We start from the raw sequence: 22,936 nt of genomic DNA, 5'->3' as shown, positions 1-22,936 counted from the left end.
CAGAGAAGACGTTTCTCTGCATTTTCTGTCTACCTCTATGTATTAGCTTAAGCACTTTACAATTTGTTTTCCCAAAACTGAAAGTTTCCTTTACCAAGGTTGGACCCATGGCTCTGCTAGTAGCACTCCAGCCAATGAGATAAAATGTTACGTACTAAGTTCAAGTTGCAGTCTCAGGCCAAAAAAAGGAAAGAAAGAAAGAAAGAAAGAAAGAAAGAAAGAAAGAAAGAAAGAAAGAAAGAAAGAAAGAAAGAAAGAAAGAAAGAAAGAAAGAAAGAAAGAAAGAAAGAAAGAAAGAAAGAAAGGAAAGGAGGGAGGAAGGAGGGAGGGAAGGAGGGAGGGAAGGAGGGAGGGAGGGAGGGAGGGAGGGAAGGAAGGAAGGAGGGAAGGAAGGAAGGAGGGAAGGAAGGAAGGAGGGAAGAAGAAAAGTTGCAGATCTTTGCTGGGCATTAGTATCTCACATCTGTAATCCTAGCTACTCAGGAGGCTGAATGCTGAGGATTATGGTTTGAAGTCAGCCTAGACAGGAAAGTCTGTGATATTCTTATCTCCATTTAACTACCAAAGAGCAAGAAATGGCATTGGGTTTCAAAGTGGTAGAACACTAACCTTGACCCCAGGGACAGTGCCCAGGCCCCGAGTTCAAGCCCCATGAGTGGCAAACACACACAAAATTTCCTTTTCAATAGAAAGATGATAATGTCTACATCTTGTTTTCAGAGACTCAGTGCAACAACCCTGGGTCTCTCAAATAAATCTTGAAAGAAAATCAGCTTTTTCTCCTCCACACAAATCTGAATTTTCCAAAGTATTAGAACTATTCCTACAACTGTTTTTTTTCCCCTAAATTCTAAGACTCTTACTGTACTTAGAAGCTTAAAAGTATAGGAAAAAATAATAACCACTTCTCACTCTCTGAACATTCAAAGCCAGATGAAGAGCTTCACAACAAACAGGTCATTTAAAAAAAGATATCCAGTTATGTAGACACTGATGACTGGTAATAACTTTAAAGTCTTCTTAAGAAATTTAACCATTTCAACTCAGAACAATTCAATAGAACCATTGAGAAAATCACTCCTTAGACACAACATGGTTAGAAATATAAAAGAACAAGAAAGCTTAGTGTGTCATTCTGTTTTAAGTCCTCAGTGTATATGTGTTTCATTTATGTAAGTTAAATATGAACCTTGACCCCTCGACTAACACTGACATTAAGATCATTTGGGGAAAGCAGTTCATATAGCTTTAAGAACAAACAAGTATTCTTTATTGCAATCAACATTTTCTAGTCTTATACTTGTTTTTTATTGAGCAACTATTTGAATCTCTACCCAATCTGAAAAACCCTAAGTAATCACAAGTCCCACTGTTGTAGCACTCAATAAGACTATAAGAAGAAATGCGCTGTTTTCAGTAATCTATCAGAAGTTGCTTCATGCAGGAAGATTAGTATACAAGTAGTTGATGTTTGTTCATGTAATGTAAGGAAAGCTAAACAATATATAATATCTCATTGCATTATCTATAAAGTGAATACATTTTTTTTTCACTTTAAGAGTTTCAAGCTATTTCCTGGAAGAAACATTCATGGGGTATTTCATGATTAATGTTGGTGCAAAAAATGACTGAAAGAATTCATAGTTTTGATGATAAGGTTAAGCAAAATCTCGAAGTGATTTTGGTTAAAAGACAACATGACACACCAAGATGCATCTTAGCAAGGTTAATAACTTCATGCTATGGCAAATAGTTTTATTTAATGGCTACCTAACCCATTATTTAGCAAAGCCATTTGTAAGATGATCACATATTACAAATATTTTTTTTGTCTGAAAAGAAATGAGACTACTATGCTATAAAAATAACACTCACAGATTCCTTTCCCATCTTCTTTTGCAGTCGTGTTTGCCACTGGACAGCTTGCATGACAATGGCTTCCCACCTTCTTTCGAGATTTACAATGATCAGCTGCATGGGCTGGTGGTCTGCATTTAGATTACAGGTGTCCCGGTCATCCAAAAGATGCTGGCACAATCGCAGAATTGAAGCCACTCCTCGACGTCGCTGCTTGATTTCACGACAGAGGGACTGCAACACAGAAAGACCGATTTATGAGTTTTTATAGGGCAGAGTTTTTGAAGACATGAAATACTCTCTTTCACCATAACAAAATTGAGATGATGGACTCCGTTTCAAACAATAGGACAAGAAAAAGGGTTACGAAGTCTCCATCAACCAAGAGGCATATATACAGCCAACTAGTGCTAGCAAATTTATCTCTTTTCCTCTTTCTCCCCATTTTTTTTGGTGCTGATCCTGGGGCTTGTATTCAGGGCCTGGGTGCTGTTCCTAACTTTTTTTTTTTACTCAAGACTAATGCTTTACCACTTGAGCTACAGCTCCATTTCTGGCTATTTGGTGGTTCATTGGTGATAATAAGCTCCCAGGTCTTTACTGCCTGGCTGGCTTCAAACTAAGACAATCAGATCTCAGCCTTCTGAGCAGCTAGAAGCCACTAGCAACTGGCTTTGTCTTCCCTTTTATAACTGACATTTTTCTGTGACATGTAGTGTTCCATCTTGACATATATATATATATATATATACATACATATATATATAATTAACAGTTTCTAATCTAATAAAATAAACCATTTAGGTCATATGAATGCCAAATAAACAGACTGGCATGTTTTAGTTCAAGGGCAAAGGAAACACAAAAGATGGAATGATCCTCTAAAAGAAAATGGAAATGTTTTAAATGCATCCCTAGATTCTTTGGAGGCAAAAAGTTCACTACTCTATTGGCTGAGAATAAATAAGCTTGCAACGAATCTTTATATATAAAATCTATTATCTGAAAAAAGATAAGCAATATTTCTCTTCCAAAGCTTGATTAACAAAGCAATAATGCTCTGGAAACAGAAATTAAGATACTGGATTATTACTACACTATTTGTTGGTTGCTGTGTTTCTCCTAATAAACATCCACACTATTTAAGAAGGATATGCATGCATCAAAATAACATTTTGCCCCCAGAAGCATTTGTATTGCTGCAGTGACCCTAAGCTGAACAATTCAAGCAAAATAGTGGGTACACATGTCTAAAAATATTATATCCTTTCTTTGCCTACGGATAGTGTGTAAGTGATATTCTAATTTAAAGCCTTCAGGAGAAATGATGATTATATCCACAAACATCACTGAATTACTAATCTCCTTCTATTGCCACAATTGGACTGTTCTAACAGTTAACAGATTGCTTATTAATCAACAAGGGTAAACAAGACAATGCAATTTCATTTAGTGTGAGAGTTTTAATGCCTGAAAGTATTTGTGCTTAAAATGTAAATCTAGATAAGGCTTCATTAGTAGGAGTCTTAAAATGATTAAGTGCAGCTCATTGAAATATGCATGGAGTGGGGTAGTAGATCAGCAGGTGGACATTTCATACAGATGTTCCACTTATTGATATAATGCATGCTATGGCCATTTAAATGACCCTAACTCAGTAATAGCTGGAATTCTATTATTTCTGTAATGAGAGAACCCTGTACCTTTAATATTTCTGAATTTTAAATAAGGTGAATGACAAACTCCTAAACCTCTATTTATGGCAAAATATGACTAGAAATTTTATTATTCAATCTTTACCAATGCAGTAGTTTCAGTTATGTTTCCAGAACATATCCTTATTTATTTTCCCCGTGTTCATTGCTATTTTCCTATATAACTGCTTGAATAGCCACCAGGTCTGACAAATTTCTTTACAGATACCATTTGGTAGTTCAGTGCTGAATGAGAAGAGACTCCTAGATATTTAAAGATAAACTTGAGGGCCTACTAAAGTAACTAGCACTGTTCCCAGCTCCATTGTTCAAATGAGCCCTACTAATGTGCATAATGAAGACTTGGGCTCTTGTTTTGTTATTAATTTGTTAAAAGTAGCAGGTTAAGCCAGATGCCCATCTCTCATGCCTATATTCCTAGCTACTCAGGAGGTCAAGGATGGCAGTTCAAATTCAGGCAGGAAATTAAAGTCTGTGAGACTCTTGTCTCCAATTAACCACCACATAGCTGGAAGTGGAACTATGGCTCAAGTTGTAGAGTGCCATCTCTGAGCAAAAAAGCTAAAGTACACCACTCAGGCCCTAAATTCAAGCCCCAGGATTGGTGCGTGTGGGTGTGTGCATGCACACACCCACCCCCCCCACACACACACATGTGTGTGCACACACACACACATACACAGTTAGAAAAAGAATATATGTTTTGTGTCATGGAACTGGATTTTGCAAACCTCTCTTTGAAGTTAACTGAAATACCTGCATTTTTCAAGCCAAAAATGTCAACGTTTTTAGCTGAAGGAAAACCACAATGGATTGAACTAAGTGTACACTAAGTAACCAGATGATTCCTACCCTCTACCTTAATGAAAATGAGCCAAGAAGAATGTGTTTAAAAAATATAAAAGCAGCAGGAGCCACAGTGGCTCAAGCCTTTCATCCTTGCTACTTGGATAGTGGAGACTGAGGGGTCATGGTTTGATGCTAACTCTAGGCACAAAGGATTTCTAGAGAGTCTATCTCAACCAGATGGTATGCACCTGTTATCCCAGGTAACAGGAAAAGATCGGTGGCTGGCATAGTGGCATGTATAGTGGCATGTGTGCCTCACATCTACTCCCAGTGAAACACAAAGAGGAAGATCACAGCCTAGGCTGGTCTAGCCACAAAGTGAAAGTCTACCTGGAAAATAACCAATGGAAATAGCGGCTATAGAGTGACACAAGTGCAGAGCACCCACCTAGCAAGTGTGAGACTCGCAGTTCAATCTCCAGTCCTGGGGGAGGTGGGAAGCAGTTACTGTTAACATTCAGTATCTGATTTGGGGGGTCTTGAAATGCTCCATTTTTTCTCATTTTAAGTATCTAAGACTCATTATACATTTTAAGTTAATAATTTATCTTATACGTGCACTCTTACAAAGAGAAAAACAGGCAATTATGCATGGTCAAGATGTGTTTCAGTACTCTTTTATATCTAGAGAGGTAATTGATAAAAAATAAAATTCTTCCATACAAATTTGTTTCCTTGACAACCAATAAAATATACATATTTATTTATAATCACACACATATTAAATAAAATCAGTGGATTTGCTGGCAATGTTTTTTAGACTAGCTAGTTTATATTATTTCCATGATTATGCACAGAAAAATGTTAAATATAACTAAAAAGGAACAAGTGATTACTGTAACCTGTTGTTTTCAGCTTAGATTTCAGAGAAATGTACTTTTAAACAGAAACACAAGTTAAGTAATAACTTAGTAGAAACCAAGCTAAGCTAAGAAAGACAGAAATCAGTCAGATTCATTCCTCCTTAACCAGCTCACCTATGTACCTTCAATTTGCTAGGCACTCTTTTAGGAATGGAGGCCTTTCAAATGTGAGCAAGTTACTGCTCCTTCCTTCAAATAGCTGAGAGCCTTCTGGAGGTAAGTGAGATAAATATATATAGTAGTACGTATAATGCAGATAGAGAAGCTAATTAGCATACGAGTAAGTTGCTACTAGGAGAGCTGAACAAATCTTTAAGAAAATGGTGAGAATCAGATAATGCAAGACAGTTGATAATCGTTATAAGGATAAAAGGGTATAAGGATATAAGAATAGTAAGTTAAAAAGAAGCAAGTAGCTTAGAACAGTGTGTCCAGAAACTTAAAAGAATAAGCTGGAAAGGAGATAGGACATTTTTAAAAAGTCGAAAATGTTTTTCATTATGCTCACATTGAAACATTTTCCTAATATGCAATCTTTTTTATTTTTTGCCAGTCCTTGGGCTTGACCTCAGGGCCTGGGCACTGTCCCTGAGCTTCTTTTGCTCAAGGCCAGCACTCTACCACTTGAGCCACAGTGCCACTTCCGGCTTTTTCTATTTATGTGGTACTGAAGAATCAAACCCATGGCTTCATGCATGTTAGGCAAGCACTCTACCACTAAGCTACATCCTCAGCCCATTATGCAATATCTTTATTGATCCCATGCATATTTATATTGCCTTCTCTGAAACTATAAAACAAGAAGAGACAAAGGAAATTTAGAACGGAACAAAAGAATACTTACTAGTATGTGAAGAAAGGGATTCCAAGTGCTATATTTAGATAACCTAATCATTTCACAGTTTTTCTTTTGCAAAGCTATCTCTGTTAGTATGAAAGATATATCTTAGCATCACCTCCAACATAATTATTGGCATAAAGTTTGCTATGTGCTACTTTCAAACTTTTAATGACTTATTTTTCCTCATGTTTAAAAAAGACAGATTTGTACAAAAGTATCAGAAAAGTAAAAATTTTAAAGTCTATTTTTTTCTTTACAATGATCAAATTACAATGCACTAAACACATTTATCTTGGGTCACAGTATAAGAGAGTTGCTGACTTAATGGTTGTGTTCCTTTTACATACATTAGCAGTCAATCTGATTTTAAACCATAACGGTATTTCACAAGATTTTAGGACCATTTGGATGGATTGGTTTATGTCTTGACTTCCTCAGTCAATTTTTTCAAATGTTTAAATCATGCATTTTACTGAATAAAATCATTCTTGCTACTGGCTTCATTCACTTTTTTTTTTAACCACTGAAGGTAATATTTTCAATGTTTGTATCTTATTTTTTTCTACATGTTAAATGTGTGCTTAGATGCAAATATCTTATCTTAAAGGTTTGTACTCATTTGTATGCACATATACTTGTCATTATAAAACTGTTATTTACTTCACAAAACGATGTAAACTTACATAAAAGAACCACTATAATTAGACCATGAACAAACATAATAAATTAATAGGAGAACCAAGTAAAGACAAATGAGAAAAAAATATTTCAAAACCACCACAACTGAGTATATAAACAGAAAAACAGAGAAGCTAATCTAACTTAGAATCCAAAGCAATTAATTTCTCATCAAATATCTCTTTTATTCAACATGTCAATTTAACATCATCAGGGAAATCAATATGAACAAAGTGATAGGGCTTCAGATGATCTATTAAACTCTTTAGAAACTAAAAGGCATTCAATTCATACAGGCAACAGTTCCTCTAACAGATGAACTGTTTAACAATACTTGTTGAGTATGAATTTGGTGTGCTGAGTACAATGCAGGTGCAATCTAAGTATGTAATGTGTACCTGCCTTCAATCTAGAGTGGGTACAGAAACACTCTGAGAGAATAACAGAAAGGTGAGGTTTTCTAGTTTAAATAGTGTGAAGAGGTCAGCTTTATCTACCTGTAATAATTTCCTATATTTCTGTGCATGTTTTTAGTTTTTTCTCTTACTGTGTTTTATTATTTTAATTTAATGAAGTGTGCAGTTGTTGTCCACTACATGTGGGCAGATTTTCTGGAGCAGAAGTCCATAGAGTGGTGTCTCTAGGTCAAGCAGAATTACCAGATCGTTGTTAAAACTAAACATGTCGTTTAAATAAGGATACAGGTGGACCCGTTGCAACAATGAGAAGTACAAGTTGTCATGTTGAAACTTTACAACTTTGGTGTGTGTGGGGGGGGATTGGGTGGAGGACCGGGGGGAGGCTGGGAAGGGATGAGAAGGGTAAACAAAGGAGGAGGCTACAATGCTTGATAAGAAATGTACTCATTATCTTGCCCATGTAATTGTAACCCCTCTGTACAGTATGTTCACTATAAAAAAAAAAAAAACTACCAATGCTGCCCAAGTACAGTAGTGCATGCTTGTATTTCAAGCTACTTGGGAGACTAATCCAAGAATTCCATTGACTTTAAGGCCCGCTTGGGTTACATAGTAAGACTTTTTTTTTTTGCTCCACCAGAAACCCCCATCATTATGTGTTATATTGATAAAGTCTCAAAGCAACAAGGTCATCCAGTCATGGACTGAGTCAAAATAACCCTTTTCTTTTAAACTTTTTCTTTTGACTATCCAGGTTATTTTGTTATAATGATGGAACATTAACACAATATTAGCAATATTTTCTTGATGATCTCCATAATGTTCTACATAATTATCAAGAACACTGATATGGCTAGATGTGATGAGAAAACTATAATCCTAGTACTTGGGAAGCTGAGGAAGGAGGATCCTGAGGTTGAGGTAGGCTAGGCTATATAGCAAGACAATGTCTTAAATAAAACAAAACCATAATCAAACAAATGACAGACCACTTGTGTTAAGACTGTTTTCATCCAATATTTAGGGGTTTTCTCCTTTTATGAAATATCATATACTAAATAATGTTTTTAACACCTATGACATTGTGCTAAATTAAATAGAAATCTCCTCTATAGAAGTCTGGATGAAATTAGAAAGTGTTTTTACTAGAATACAATAATCATTAATTTTAAAGTAAAGGTATCAACTGCAGATAATGTTAGTAACTGCAGCTATGGTAAAAGAAGAATATAGATAAAGGGAAAAATAAGAAGCTCTATTGTTACTTTTATTATTCTTCAGAAGATGATTTTGACTGATTGCATCCTGATAATCATTGTGGAGAGGGCAAAATTGGCAAAATCATATGAATTATATTCCTTGTATCAATAAGATCTCTTGGGTATCAATTATGTATCATGCATTGTATTTTATTAGAGGATTTGTTTTGCTGGACAAGAGGCTTACAATAATATGTATTATCTTTTTTTTTTCCAGGGCTGAGGACTGAACCCAGGGCCTTGCGGGTGCCCTTCGGCTGGGTTAAACCCCCAGCCCCTGTATTAAATTTAGAAGCTTGTGATCTGTCTGGAAAAACATATTCATTCCTCAAAGTGAGAAACATAACTCATTAAGATGTTGTAGGGTTTAAATAAGGCAAAGGAATAAATGTGCTGACTTGGGAAACAAAAAAGATTACTACTAGCTAAAGCAGATACATTAGGAATCATAGAACTAGAACTAGTTTGGAAAAGTTGCTAAAGATGGAAAAGATAGAGTGAAGGGAGGATAGATGCTATAGAGAAGAAAAGGTCAAGCCACCAGAAATTTTCATAACATTTTCATGAAAGATGAAGTGGAGTATGATGATAATTATTAAATTCCATTCATCCATCCACCTATACATCCATATAACCAGCATTTTAATGTACTTACTGAGTATCTTCTATGAGCTCAACTATTTCCATTGTTGGGACTATAGCAGTGCAGAAGTTACACAAGATTTAAGCTTTTGTTAAATTTACATTCAAATTAATCAGTATAGATGAAAGGGAATGAACTAAACATATAACTAAATATATAAGAAACATCAGGAAAAACCAGTTGTTTAAGGATACAGGTGGACCTGTTGCAACAATGAGAAGTACAAGTTGTCATGTCCAAAACGAGCTTTACAACGTCGGTGCGGGGGGAGGGGGGGGAATAGGGGGGAAGGAGAAGGATTGGGATTGGGGGGGAGGGGAGACGCTGGGAAGGGACGTGAAGGGTAAACAAAAGGAGGAGGCTGCAATGCTTGGTAAGAAATGTACGCATTATCCTGCCCATGTAATTGTAACCCCTCTGTACAGTATGTTCACAAATAAAATTAAAAAAAAAAAAAAAGAAACATCAGCTGGGCGCTGGTGGCTCACACCTGTAATACTAGCTACTCAGGAGGCTGAGACCCAAGGATTATGGTTTAAAGTCAGCCTGAGCAAGAAAGTCCATGAGCCTCATCTTCAGTTTAGCTACAAAAAAGTTGGCACTATGGCTCAAATGGTAGAATGCTAGTTGTGAGCAAAAAAGCTCAGGGACAGCAATCAGGTCTGAGTTCAAAACCCACACCAACCCATAAAAAATAAGATCAGTGACAAGAGCAATGCAGTAAAACATAAGGACATAAAAGAAAGTAGCAGGGCAGTTACTTTAGAGATAGGATGTTAAGATAAAGTTTGTCTAAACAGGTATCAACATATAATAGTAGGTTCAGATGTAAAAACAAAATATACTGTTCTATATTAGATAGATAAGATAGGTTTATAAAGTAATACTAATTTATGTCAAAAGGCTTATTTCATGGTTAAGAATGCTTAAAATTGGAGGCTTATTAATAAAATAAATAAAATATAAAATATCTTACTATAATTAAATCAAGAACGAATAGTTTCTACAGGGAACAGTGTTAATTAAGACAACTAGGTATTCACACATAAAAGAATGAATTGGACCTCTGTCTCATACCATATGCAAAATTAATTTAAAATTGATCTCAGAACTAAAGAGCTAAACTTATATAAACCTTAGAAGAAACACAGGAGTAAATGTTCATCAACTTTGAGTTAATAAAATGTAAGATGATCATCAAAAGTAAAATGACTTTACTTCTTAAATGCACAAGAAATTTTTGGATTTCTTTAAATTTTTGCATTTTTAAACTATGCCATCAAAAAGTGACAGGACAATCCACAAAATGGAAGAAAATAACTTCAAATTATATCTCTAATAAAAGACTTGTATTCAAAGTATATTTTTAAACTCTTAAAATGTAAAGACAAGAAACTCATTTTTTTCTCTTTTCTTTTCCTTTTCTATTTTTTGTCAGTTATGGGGCTTTGGCACTGTCCCTGAGCTCCTCAGCTCAAGGCAAGTGCTCTACCACTTGAGCCACAGCAAGAAACTCAATTTTTAAGTGGACAAGTCTCCAAAGATGACATAAAAATGGTCAATAAAAAAACCAATCACTATCACTGGCCACCAGGAAAATGGAAATCTAGACCTCAATTATATATCATTTCACTCTCCCAAGACATCTAAAATAAGAAAGACAGTTTTGGCAATGATGTAGAAAAACTGGAATTTTCATATGTTGCTGGTGAAGTTGTAAAATGTTGGTCACTTTAGAAAACTGCATGGCGTTTCATCAAAAAGTTGAATTGCATTGTTGTAACTTCACTTGGAGGTGCATATTTATGACCAGACAAAAACCTGCATATTCACTACAACCTTGTTCATAATATCCCAAACCAAAAACAGCCCAAATACCCATTGATTTATGAGTGAATAAACAAAACGTAACATGTTATACATATTTATACAATGAAATATTATTTAGTAATATATGGCAAGTCCTTTGAACAACTACTTAAAGATAACAATAGAAAGGAAGCACTTATATACCCTTTATAAGGACCTTGAAAATACTCTTCTAAGTAAAAAGTTATTTTCATTAATACCACTAATCTCCTGATACATGATTATTGATTAGTTATATTGATGACTAGCATTTTATGCATATTTATGTGTTCTTAAATTTTTGGATATGGACTTTTATATGTATGGATTAACTTAATCCTTATAGAAACACGGTAGGATAGATAGATAGATAGATAGATAGATAGATAGATAGATAGATAGATAGATATGGACCACCATCTATTTTATATATGAGTAAATGCAAGTATAATGATGTTAAGAAACTCACAAAGCCAATAAAACTAATAAGGAGCAAATGTAAGATTTTAAAACAGGAAGCTTGATTCCAAAGCTGATTCACAAAATCACTATACTAAGTTGTTTTTTGTATAAGATAGCTGAAGCAGGGTAAATACAGTCATAGCATTCAACAAAGGTATGTGAAATGAAGCCAGGTGACTTGGAGGATAGGTAGGTTAGGAGAGGTTAAAAAGAATGATGGGAGGGCTGATACTGATCAAATGCATTGTTCTCATAAACAACATGTTAAGTTGAACCCCTTTGTACAATTACTTAAGATAATAAAACAGTATAAATACTTTTTAAAATAAATACAATTTAAAACCTGAAAAAAAGCTGATGTCTTTTACAAGATATCTACACTCTGAACCAGAAGTGGCTACAGCCATAGGTTTATTGTTTCCAAGAGAGGCAACAGACTCCACGCCTTTCAGATATACAATCTTTTACCCATCTTTAGGCATTCAAATACTCCATATACAGAAGAATTAGTAATTATGCAAGAGTTACATCCAGGATATTTATGATAGCATAGTCAGAAAAATGCAAATCATTATTGGACATATATACCAATTATATAAGGGCACTATTTTAAATGTTTGAAAAAAACTTCTTTCACAGACCTCATATTCTAGTGGACAGTAGATATATTCTCTTTGCTGAGAAAGATGTAAATTAGAAAAATAACAGAGATTGAACAAACATAGAAAATAATCACTAGGAAAATGATTATTAACATTTCTAGCAAGAGGTCAGCAACTCCTTGGGTTCTGATATTTCTATTCTTAACTATATGCTGTGTTCAAATGTTACAAGTACAGATTTGCATTTAGGAATTGTAAAGGAGTAATTATCCAAAATATCTAAATATTTAAGCCCAAATATTTAAATTAATTATCCTTAACAATGACTTGCATATTTTAAGGAAAATATAGCAAATAATACTTAGATATTTTAGATATTGAGTAAAATCTCAAAACAATGTCAGTCCATATAGAGACCAAACTCAGTTATAACTCAGGAACTTAACTCAGGAAGCTAAATATTCTATACATATGCAGTGAAGTGCAAAAAATAGCAATTGAGAAATGACATGATTAAATGGCATGACATGTAATCATTTGCTTTCAATTATATCAATGTATCTTCTTCATTTCTAGGAGTCAGGCAGAAATATTGTTTTTTAAATGCCTCTATTAAATTGGTCTCCAATAATAAAATAGATGAGAGTCCTAATAATCTCATTAACATAACATATATCATATACTACAAAACTATTCTCTCCAAACAGTTTTGCTCACAGATTTGTCTCCTAGTTGTCATGAGTCTTTGCTACATTAGCAGATTTCAAAAGCATAATACTGCCTTCTGGACCATTTGCAGAAAATATTTATGAAACTTTTCTAGTTAACCCTTGGCAGGATCCTTATTGCTAATTATGGAAAATGTATTGATATAATATCTTGGCTGTCACATTCAATTATGGTGATGGTAGAAGCAGAATCTAGGTATAACATTTTGGAAATATCATCTAATTGCAAGTCAGCAACAGAAAATGACAATTTTAAGTAAATTATAGCTTCTTTCAAAATAGCAAACTGACTTGTTCAATATAAAGTCTAGATTTTTTTAAAATAGTATTAAAGCCCCTGAATTGGCTCACAAAACACATCTCTATCCACTCCTTGGGGAAAAGTGGGCTGTATGCCAAAGTAGTTATAAAATTGTATATGACAATGTGAGCCTTGACTCAAAAGACTAAATTATTTCTTATGATCATGTAGAATCAAAATATTTCCAGTGATTATTTTCATATTTCATAAAAATCATTTCCCCTTTGTTTATTTGCCTGCCAGTAGATAACATAGGTCCCAAAACAACATAGTCACTTTTATCTCCCTGCCCTGATCAACCTGAATCATAGGCCTAAAAAAAAAATCTGATTTTTTTCTTGCAAATTTGTATACTTACCAATCAGTTAGGAAATATAAATATAAATTCCAGAATATAAATACCGTAAATTCTTAGAGACTTTAGATGAGAGATGTTGTCAAGGGAAAATATAATTATTTTACAAATCGTTACATTTATATTTAATAGTTTCTGCTTTCATTTGTTACGCTGTATATTTTTAGAATATATTACATATATTTTATTATATATGTATGTAATACAGAAGGAAACATTTCTATCCTTCCTACCTTTTTAAAGATGCAGACCAAAATTATATTAACTATTCTGAAAATGTAGACCCTAGCTGTGTTATTCCATGAAAGCTGCTGTTATCCCCATGTGACATTCTTTAATTTCATTGTCACTTTTTCTATACTAGGTTAAGTACTTTTAAATATGTTTGTTTATAAGAATCGAATTCAGTAGTTATGTTCTTAGTTCATATTCACATGCAATTAGTAATATGTTATATACTTTCTTTTCTAAATTAAAAACACTATTAAAATTCCAGACATACAAAACAATATGAAGATTAAGTCACTCTAAAGAAAACCATAATAGCTTATAGATTGCTTATATCATTACTAAAATGTTAGTATCTATTACAGAATCTCCCTGGAATAAAGAATATACTTTTGGAAATAATCTTTTAAAAACATGTCCATTATTGTTAAGATGCTAAACTATTCTGAAATTATAAAAACTAACTTTAGCAATAAAGGAAAAAGTGGTGTTCATATAAATACAACTTAGTCATAATATTACAAAATACTTCCGTTTAACTCCTACAATCATGGTTTTCATAAGCAGATAAGGTACTATCATTTATCTTTCCATTATTTTATTTTGAAACCAATTTACAATACCCACTGAAGTTTTCTTTCTTATTGATTCTATAAGAAATATTTTAAAGTAATTCTGGGGAGTAGATGAAAGTGATTTTCTTCTCTTAATTGGTTCCAGCTACCTGGAATAGACCTTGAAGCCAGACACTGGTGGATAATGCTTGTAATCCTGGCTACTCAGGATACTGAGATCTGAGAATTGTGATTCAAAACCAGAGCAGGCAATAGGAAATGTACACATTACCTTACTCATGTAACAGTAACTCCTCTGTACAGTATTTTTTATAATAAAAACGTATTTATATATACACATATATTGTGTGTGTGTGTATATATACCGGACCAGGCAGAAAAGACCACGAAATTCTTATCTTCAATTAACCACCCAAACCACCAAAAAGCTGTGGCTCAAGTTGAAGAATGGTAGCTATAAACACAAAAGCTCAGGGATAGAACGTAGGGTCTGAATTCAAGCTGCAGGATTCACACACACACACACACACACACACACACACACACACACAAAATGCATATACAGGATCTTGAGTATTTCATGGCAAGATCAAAGGATAGTTAGTACAATCTAGAAGGAAAAAAGGAACTAATTTTGTCTGACAAATCACTGCATTACTGAGTCCTATACCCACATAATAAATTCTATGAGAAAAGGATCATCGCAAAGACTATACTTAGAGAAAAAATTAACATTAAGAAGGAAAGTTAGAGAATACAGGAGCAAGGAGGAATTCTCAGAGATAAAGTACAGTACACAGGCAACCTGATTCATGGGAGAGGGAATATTGTCTAATTAATTTTATGACTTGCTCAACCCAGCTAGATGGTGTATTTCTCATGTTCTTGTCCATAAATATTTGGCTATCTTCCATCTTTTCCATCAAATTCTATTTTTCTTGACTTACTTTTGCCTACTCTTGATTTCCTTGAAAACATTTTCAATTCATCATAAAGTTTAAGGAATAACTTGAATTATAATCACTGGAAACTAATAATTCAGGAAATTATCCTTGTTATCCTAGAATCTTACAGATGGAAATAAAAGGATTCATGAACACCAGAAATGTAGGAAGAGTCAGGTTGTGGGGCCTAACATCTCCAAAGAGAAAGCAGATAATCCTAGGAGAAAGTCAATGTTATTCATTTAATCCTCCCTAACCAAGAAGAGATAGTGACATAATTTTATAACTTCAAAGTCATGATTTTATTTTCATATGATCTAAAACAAAAAAAGTTTTTCCAGTGAGTTGGGCCAACTAGGAATTTTCATCTTAGCCTTTTGTTTTGCTTTTGTGGTGGAAGCCTAGTGCATTTTACCTCCTTTTCAACAGTTTTCAGTATTCCCACATGTGCAGTAATAACCACGCTCTCAGGGTCTTTAAGATGTCAGTGCAAACTACTCTTCAACTACTACATTATATAGGTAGAGAGATGCTGACTAAATATTAGCCAACAGGCCAATTGCTATAATGATTATTTAGCTAAAAGCAATATTTCAGAACCCAATGAGAGAAAATATAAGAACTTCATTCTTCCATAACTAAAGGTCCAAGAATATTTTCTTAATTAAGTCTAATTTACTTTTAAAAAAGGCACTTTTGTTTCCTTTCTGAAAAGACAATACACCTCTCTTTTGTCTGTTTCCTACAAAAAAACACAGTGTATGGTAGAGGATAGTCCTCTCATCATTACTTGTACTATAATCAAAGAAAAACAGCCTAAGAAAGCTAATGATAATCATGTATGAGTTGAATATTTGAGAAATGATTTGGAGTGAGGAAGAAACTGTAACTTAGAATAATGTCATTTAGTAATAACATTTTATACTACAGAGTAAATGACATAACTTATATATATATATTCCCTATCTTTCTCTTAAATCTTTTGGCACCAGACATCACAAAACCTTATACTGAGACAGAGGAATGGTACCCTATAGTGTTCTGAAATGGATTTAAAAAAAATAAATATAAGCCAGTTATCAGTGACTCATGCCTGTAATTCTAGCTACTCAGGAAGCTGAGATCTGAGGATCACAGATCAAGGCCAGCCTGGGCAGGAAAGTTCATGAGACTCATTTCTAACCACTTAAAAGCCAGAAGGGAGCTGTAGCTCAAGTAGTAGAATGAAAACCCTTAGAATAAAAATTACAAAGGAAAATATCATGTAATAAAGAATGGACCAAAGGAATTAGAAAAAATGAAATATTGTAGCAATTTCAAAATTTAATAACTTTGATTTAATCAACAGTTTATAGAATCAGTTCAATTAAGAGAAAATGTTAGGTTATTCTTTTCCAGATGGGAATAATGATTTGTGCCTATTCCCTATCTTAGAGAGGTTTTAGGAGGATTAATGAGTTCATGTCTATAAAACTCTTTAAGCTACTGTACAGAAGTGTAACATAAACATAAGGTGAAAAATGATAGGAACTCTATATAGAACTGAGCTCCCGAGAGTAAAGTCCCTGGAAATGAGAAGCTGTTGTAGGTTAAGATGGTAAATAGCTGTGTTCTAATGCTAGAGGATCCATGGTTTTTTATTGTATATATTTTAAATTCTCTTTACAATAATACTTAGTAGTAGCATCTCTATATTTCCTATTAACCACAGTGTTACTTGTGATGACCATTTTTATCCTTAAATATCAAATGAAATAGACTTATTTAAAAAGGAAAAGTTTGGATTTGGAATTTTTTTGATCCCAAGACATCACTAGTTTGGCATTATTGACTATGGCCTGCAATGGTGTCAGGACATGCAGGCTGCCTTAGTCCAAGTTGAGTCATTTAAATTATCAAATACATATTTCTCTCTTTTTGGAAAAAAGACACTGAGCTAGTTAAATGATCTTAGGTCTCTATCCCAAAATCTGCTCAGTACTTTTTGCAACTTGGAGGTGTTGTCTCTCATATTTATGAAAAATATGAAAAACAAATAAAACTTCAAGGTAATTCCTACATTTAAAGCTTATACTACAGGTTTGTTGATGAGAAACATAGTTTAATTCACATACCACACCACACACACTCACACACCTGAATAACATATGTGAGCATACAAAGCAAAGAATTCCTTTAGTTACTTATCTCCAGAACTCAACATGCACACAGTATTCTAATCTTTGACTCTACTTTGACTTTGGATCCTAATTTAGAGATACTCTAGGTATTATTACCCTCATCTCTACCCATGAGAACAAATTGGCTCCTCCCCATGAATGCCATACGTACATATTCACACTATGTAAACTTCTATTAAATCACATGGTACATCCTATTCTGACCTATTCAGATCAGAATGTGCTCCAGTTTGTTTCCATGAACCCAGGTGCCAGACCTATCCCACAGCCTAGTCCAGACCCCACACAGTCTCAAGTCCCTTACAGACAGAAGTTCTAGAACAACCCCTGTGGATTCAGATACTAGACTATCTCCTTTGTCCCAGGCATTAGGCCAGTCCAGTCAAGAATTTCAGCAGTAAGCCTGCCCATGGGCCTTGCTAGATGTCTCACTCAGGATACTTGGTGCTTTCCCTTATAAAGTCAGTCTGTTAAATGTAGAATATATGCCTACTTCTTCCAAATGTCTAGGAACCAAAACCAGGAATTATGAATAATTATGGAAACAGGATACTTCTAAAGGAATAACTTAAAGTACTAGTAAGTTACTATGAGAAAATAGAATTCTTAAATTTCCCAACAAGGTATTCATTACAATTATCTTAAAGAAGCATAGTGAAATACAAAAGAACATACACAACTTAAAAAAATCTGGAAAACAATACACAAAGTGAGAATCCAACCAAAAGACATAACATATATAAAAGAATCAAACTGACATTCTAGAGCTAAAGAACACAAGGACCACACTGAAAAATTCCAAAGAAATCTACAAAAATATATCTGACAAAATTTTAGAAGGAATCAGACAGCTCAAGATATGCCATTTTAGATTGCCAAAAAAGACAGAAAGGAAACATTCATGGAATTATGAAATATCATTAAACAGAATTAATATATGTATATGAGCATGTCAGAAGGAACAATGAAAGAGAAAGAAGCTTTTTGTTTTTTATTTTTTTGAAAGAAGCTTTTTAAAAGAATAATTTCAGAAAAAAATCCCCAAATCTGGAGGATATAACATTCAGATCTATGAATGGATTAAATACAAACATATCTTCACCAAGACACATGATCAGATGTTTAAAAGTTAAAGAGCAAAGTTTGAAGGCAGCAAGAGTAGAGTAATTCATCATATATGAGGCAATGTTCAGAAGACTATCATCAGACATCTATTACAGAACATTCCTTAAAGGCCAAAAGAGAACAACAGAATAGATTTAAAGTGTAAAGAGAAGGAGAAAAAAAGGGAAAAAAATCCTACCAAGAATAGAATACTTGGCAAGCTTTTCCTTCAGAAATGGAAGAGATAAAAGGACTTTCCTAGAGAAACAAAAGCTATGAGAACTCATTGTCATTAGATCTACCTTAAATGAAATATGAAGGGAGTTCTTCCAGTTGAAATGAAAGGATGAAAATGTATGGAAGTATGAAAATCAATATAAAGCTAATGATATAGTAATTTTGAATATATGACTGCCACAGTGATGCATATATACGTTTTCTCTCCCTCCTACCCCCCAACTCACTCACTCCACGTCCAGATTTTGGTGGTTAATTGGAGATAGAAGTCTCACAGACTTTCTTTCCTAGGCTAGCTTAGAGCCACATGCTCCTCAACCTCCTGAGTAGTCAGGCTTACTGGCATGCTGCCACTGTTACCTGGCTCATATATCAGCTTCAGCTCTAATATCAAGTTAAAAGACAAAAGTGTTAGAAATTAATATAGATATAGTGTTCTGTTAATAGATACATGCTACATAGAAGCTATAAATTATGACATGGACAATATAAAATATAGAATAATTTAAATGGTATAGTTTTCTGTAAAACCAAAATTAAGTTATCTGCTTATGTTTTATTTATCTGTTGTGTTTTATGTAAGTCTTATCACAACCACAAAGAAAAAAACACAATAGTCACACAAAAGAAAAGGACAAAGGACTCAAACTGCCCTTAATGCTCATGAGATCACATGCTGGTCCTCTGTGCTGTGGGGGTAAGCTATTTTATCACGGTTGTCTTGTCCTTCTTGATGATCAGCAAGAACATGACAATGATAGAGGCTATGCAAACAGTGCAAACTCACCAAGATATCTGCCCTCACTCAGACAATTTGCTGAAGTGAGGGAAGGGACAGCTTTGAGCTAATAAGCAGTCAAGATTCCTAAGTCTCCATTTAGCCGGATCTGACCTGATTAGCCTGACCCTGGGAATGGCAACCTCTGTTCTTTCCAGAGACCTTGAGATGTCAACAGCAAGTGAAGTCTTAGTTGAGGTGGGAGGAGAGCTGAGCTGAGCGTATAACTTTGGCAGATGGATCCTCTGAATTAATCCAGAGATTTTCTTTTTGAAAAAAGTTTCACTGTCTCTATAATAAAAGGTTTATCATCATCATCATCATCATCATCATCATCATCATCATCATCACCATCATTATTATCATCATCATCATCATCAAGAATTGTTGGGGACATGGCTCAAGTGCTAGAGTGCCTGCTTCCTGGCAATAAAGTATAGTTTCAAACATAAATTGTGTGTGTGTGTGTGTGTGTGTGTGTGTGTGTGTGTGTGTGTAAGATAGACAGAGAGACAGACAGACAGAGAGAGAGAGAGAGAGAGAGAGAGAGAGAGAGAGAGAGAGAGAGAGAGAGAGAGAGAGAATGAACAATCAGTACATGCCACTACAAAAGTAATCAAACCACAAAGGAAAATATCATGTAATAGAGAATGGACTAAAGGAATTAGAAAAAAATGAAATATTTTAGCAATTTCAAAATTTAATAAAATATGGCATTAACGTATCAGTAATTACTTTATTGGTTTGTTTCACAGTTTGAGAGTTTTAATTTCAGTGTTAAGGCTTGAATCCAGTATGCTAGGCAAATACTCTATCACTAAACTACATAACTAACCATCAGTGATTATAAATATAAATCAATTAAATTATTCAAACAAAATATCACAGAGAGGCTAAATGGATTAAGAAAAAAACTTAAAACTATTTGTTTCCTAAAAAAACTCATTTTAGCTTAAAAAGTACATATAAGCTGAAAGCAAAAGGATGCAAAGGATTTCACTGTAAATGGCAATCTGACAATAGTTATAGCTATTTCAGGCAGAATAGACATTAAGTTATAAACTGTGATAATTGAGAAGTTCATTTTATAGTGACAGTAAACTCATCAGGAGGTTATAGATATTACAAATAACTAAATAAATAAAGGAAATGCTGACATGAAGAGAGAAATTACAGCACTATAATTAGGAGAGGTGTTGTTAACATTACCTTCAATTCAACAATGGAGAGACCATCCAGATAGAATATCAATAAAGAAATAGTGGACCTGAATGGATGTAACAGAAATATAGGGAATAGTCTATCTAACAACAGCAACAAAATATCACATTCTTTTCAAATTCAGAGAAAAAAATCTTTAATATTGGTCATGTGATAGAACACTTACATATACACACATACACACATTTTCATGCAGGCACACATACAGTTGAAGGCCAAATTCAATGGTATAAAATGGTATAAAAGTAGAAACCAGTATCAGGAAGAAAACTGGAAAATTCACAAATAGAATAGGCTCATAGCTAATATAATACTCAACTTCCTCTAAGATTAGAAAAAGTCAAAATGTTCACTTAGCACATAAATCATGTGCTAATAAATTATGCAAATAAGCAAGGAAAACAAAATTGTACTTTTAGGTATCCATTCTAATGAAATGAAATCAGTACATCAAAGATATATCTGCATTCTCCTGTTTAGTGTAGCACTGTTCACAACAGCCAAGATAATGGAATCAATCTAAGTGCTAATCAAAAGATGAATTAAGAAAATGTGGTGTTATCCAAGGGTAGGGGCTAATGCCTGTAATCATAGATACTCAGGAGGCTGAGAACTGGAGGATCTTGGTTTGGAGGCAGCCTGTACAAAAAAAGTCCATCCTCAATTAAATAGCAAAATATGAAGCAAGAGGCATGGCTTGAATGGTAGAGTACTACCCATGAACAAGAAAACTGAGCAAGAGAATGAGGCCCTAAGTTATAGCTACAGAACAGGCATAAAAAGCAAGAAATCAGGGAAGAAGGAGGAGGAGGAGGAGGAGGGGGAGGAGGAGGAGGAGGAGGAGGAAAAAGAGGAGGAGGAGGGGGAGGAGGAAAGAAAAAAGGAAGGAAGGAAGGAAGGAAGGAAGGAAGGAAGGAAGGAAGGAAAACAGAATGTTACTTAGCACATAGGGCATAATTTGCAAGAGCAAAGAGAAATCTATATGTAAAAGGAAAATAATAAGTAAAAAGAAAAATAAATTTTCACATATACATAGACTCTAAAAAAAGTCAAACTCAAAGAAGCAAATAGTAAAATGGCGAATAATGGGATAGGAGGGGAGAAGGGGTGTTAGAGAAACAGTACAAAGTTTCAGCTATACAGAACAGAAACCTTAATTAGATATGTTAATAAATACCCATCAATGTGCTCAACTTAATCATCTTACAATTTATATGGATATCAAATGATCACATTGTACATTGTAAATATATACAATTTTTTCAATTATACTTTAATAAAATTGGGGAAGGAATCCTCCTCCCTCTCAGTGGAATTGTATTATTTCAAGGCCCCAGGATGTGTTACTAAAATTACAGAATAACAAATAATGTGTCTTTCTCCTTCATATAGTCTATAGCACTACTTCCTTGCTTAGGAACACTGAAGACATCACCAACAAAAAAACAAACTAGTATTCTTGGTTTGCTTTCAACTTCACCTAACATTAGAGTTGGTTACTCCTATGCTCAGGATCAACACACAACACATTCCTGAATTTCTCCTTCCTGAATTTCTCCTTCCTGAATTTCAAACTAAAGACAATCTAAATGAGTTGTTTCCTTTTTGTCTCAGACAATATTTGTACAGGGAGCCATTTATTTAATCTCAAAGAGAACTTATCCCAACATTCACTTGGAGATAACAAAAAACTTAAGAATAAGTGGACACACACATATATCCAAAGGAGATTAGACATTTCTAAAGGAGATGAGATCACTGATGAAAAGATATTTGTACTCTAATTGATTTTTTAGCTCTGTTCACAGTAACTAAAATATGAGGTCAACCTAGATGCCCTTCAGTGACTGAGTGGATAAAATGCAATATAGCCACATAGTGCAATATTATTCAATCATAAAAACAATGAAATCCTATCATTTGCATAAACATGGATGGAATTAGAAGTCACTAGGGTAGGAAGTGGTGCTGTGGCTCAAGCGGTAGAGCGCTCGCCTCAAGCTGAAGAGCACAAGGACAGTGTCCAGGCCCAGAGTTCAAGCCCCACAACCGACAAAAAAAAAAAAAAGTCACTAGGGTAAGTGAAATAAACCAGATAAAAAAAGACAAACATTACATATTCTCATTCATTTGTGGAAATTAGTAAGTCAATCTTGAAAAAAGTAAAAAGTGGAATACTGTGTGCATGTATGGAAATGTCACAATGAAATTTTCCTTTTACATCAATATAGGCTAATAAAAATTAACTA

General features: G+C 34.1%; 1 protein-coding gene across 6 annotated transcripts in view; it reads right to left on the bottom strand.

The window, feature by feature from the left end:
- Positions 1-22,936, bottom strand: part of Akap6 (A-kinase anchoring protein 6) — a 469,667-nt gene that overhangs the window by 50,087 nt on the left and 396,644 nt on the right. For all 6 annotated transcript variants that reach the window (XM_070026462.1, XM_070026459.1, XM_070026473.1 and 3 more), the window contains one exon: positions 1,876-2,091. In XM_070026462.1, coding sequence (XP_069882563.1) covers positions 1,876-2,091 — 216 coding nt within the window. The remainder of the gene's footprint in view (positions 1-1,875; positions 2,092-22,936) is intronic.

Source organism: Dipodomys merriami, unplaced genomic scaffold (assembly GCF_024711535.1).
Source record: "Dipodomys merriami isolate MVZ:Mamm:240054 unplaced genomic scaffold, mDipMer1.0.p SCAF_1, whole genome shotgun sequence".
Taxonomy (NCBI): domain Eukaryota; kingdom Metazoa; phylum Chordata; class Mammalia; order Rodentia; family Heteromyidae; genus Dipodomys; species Dipodomys merriami.
Note: the sequence above shows the minus strand (reverse complement) of the source record. Positions and strands in the feature narration are given on the sequence as shown.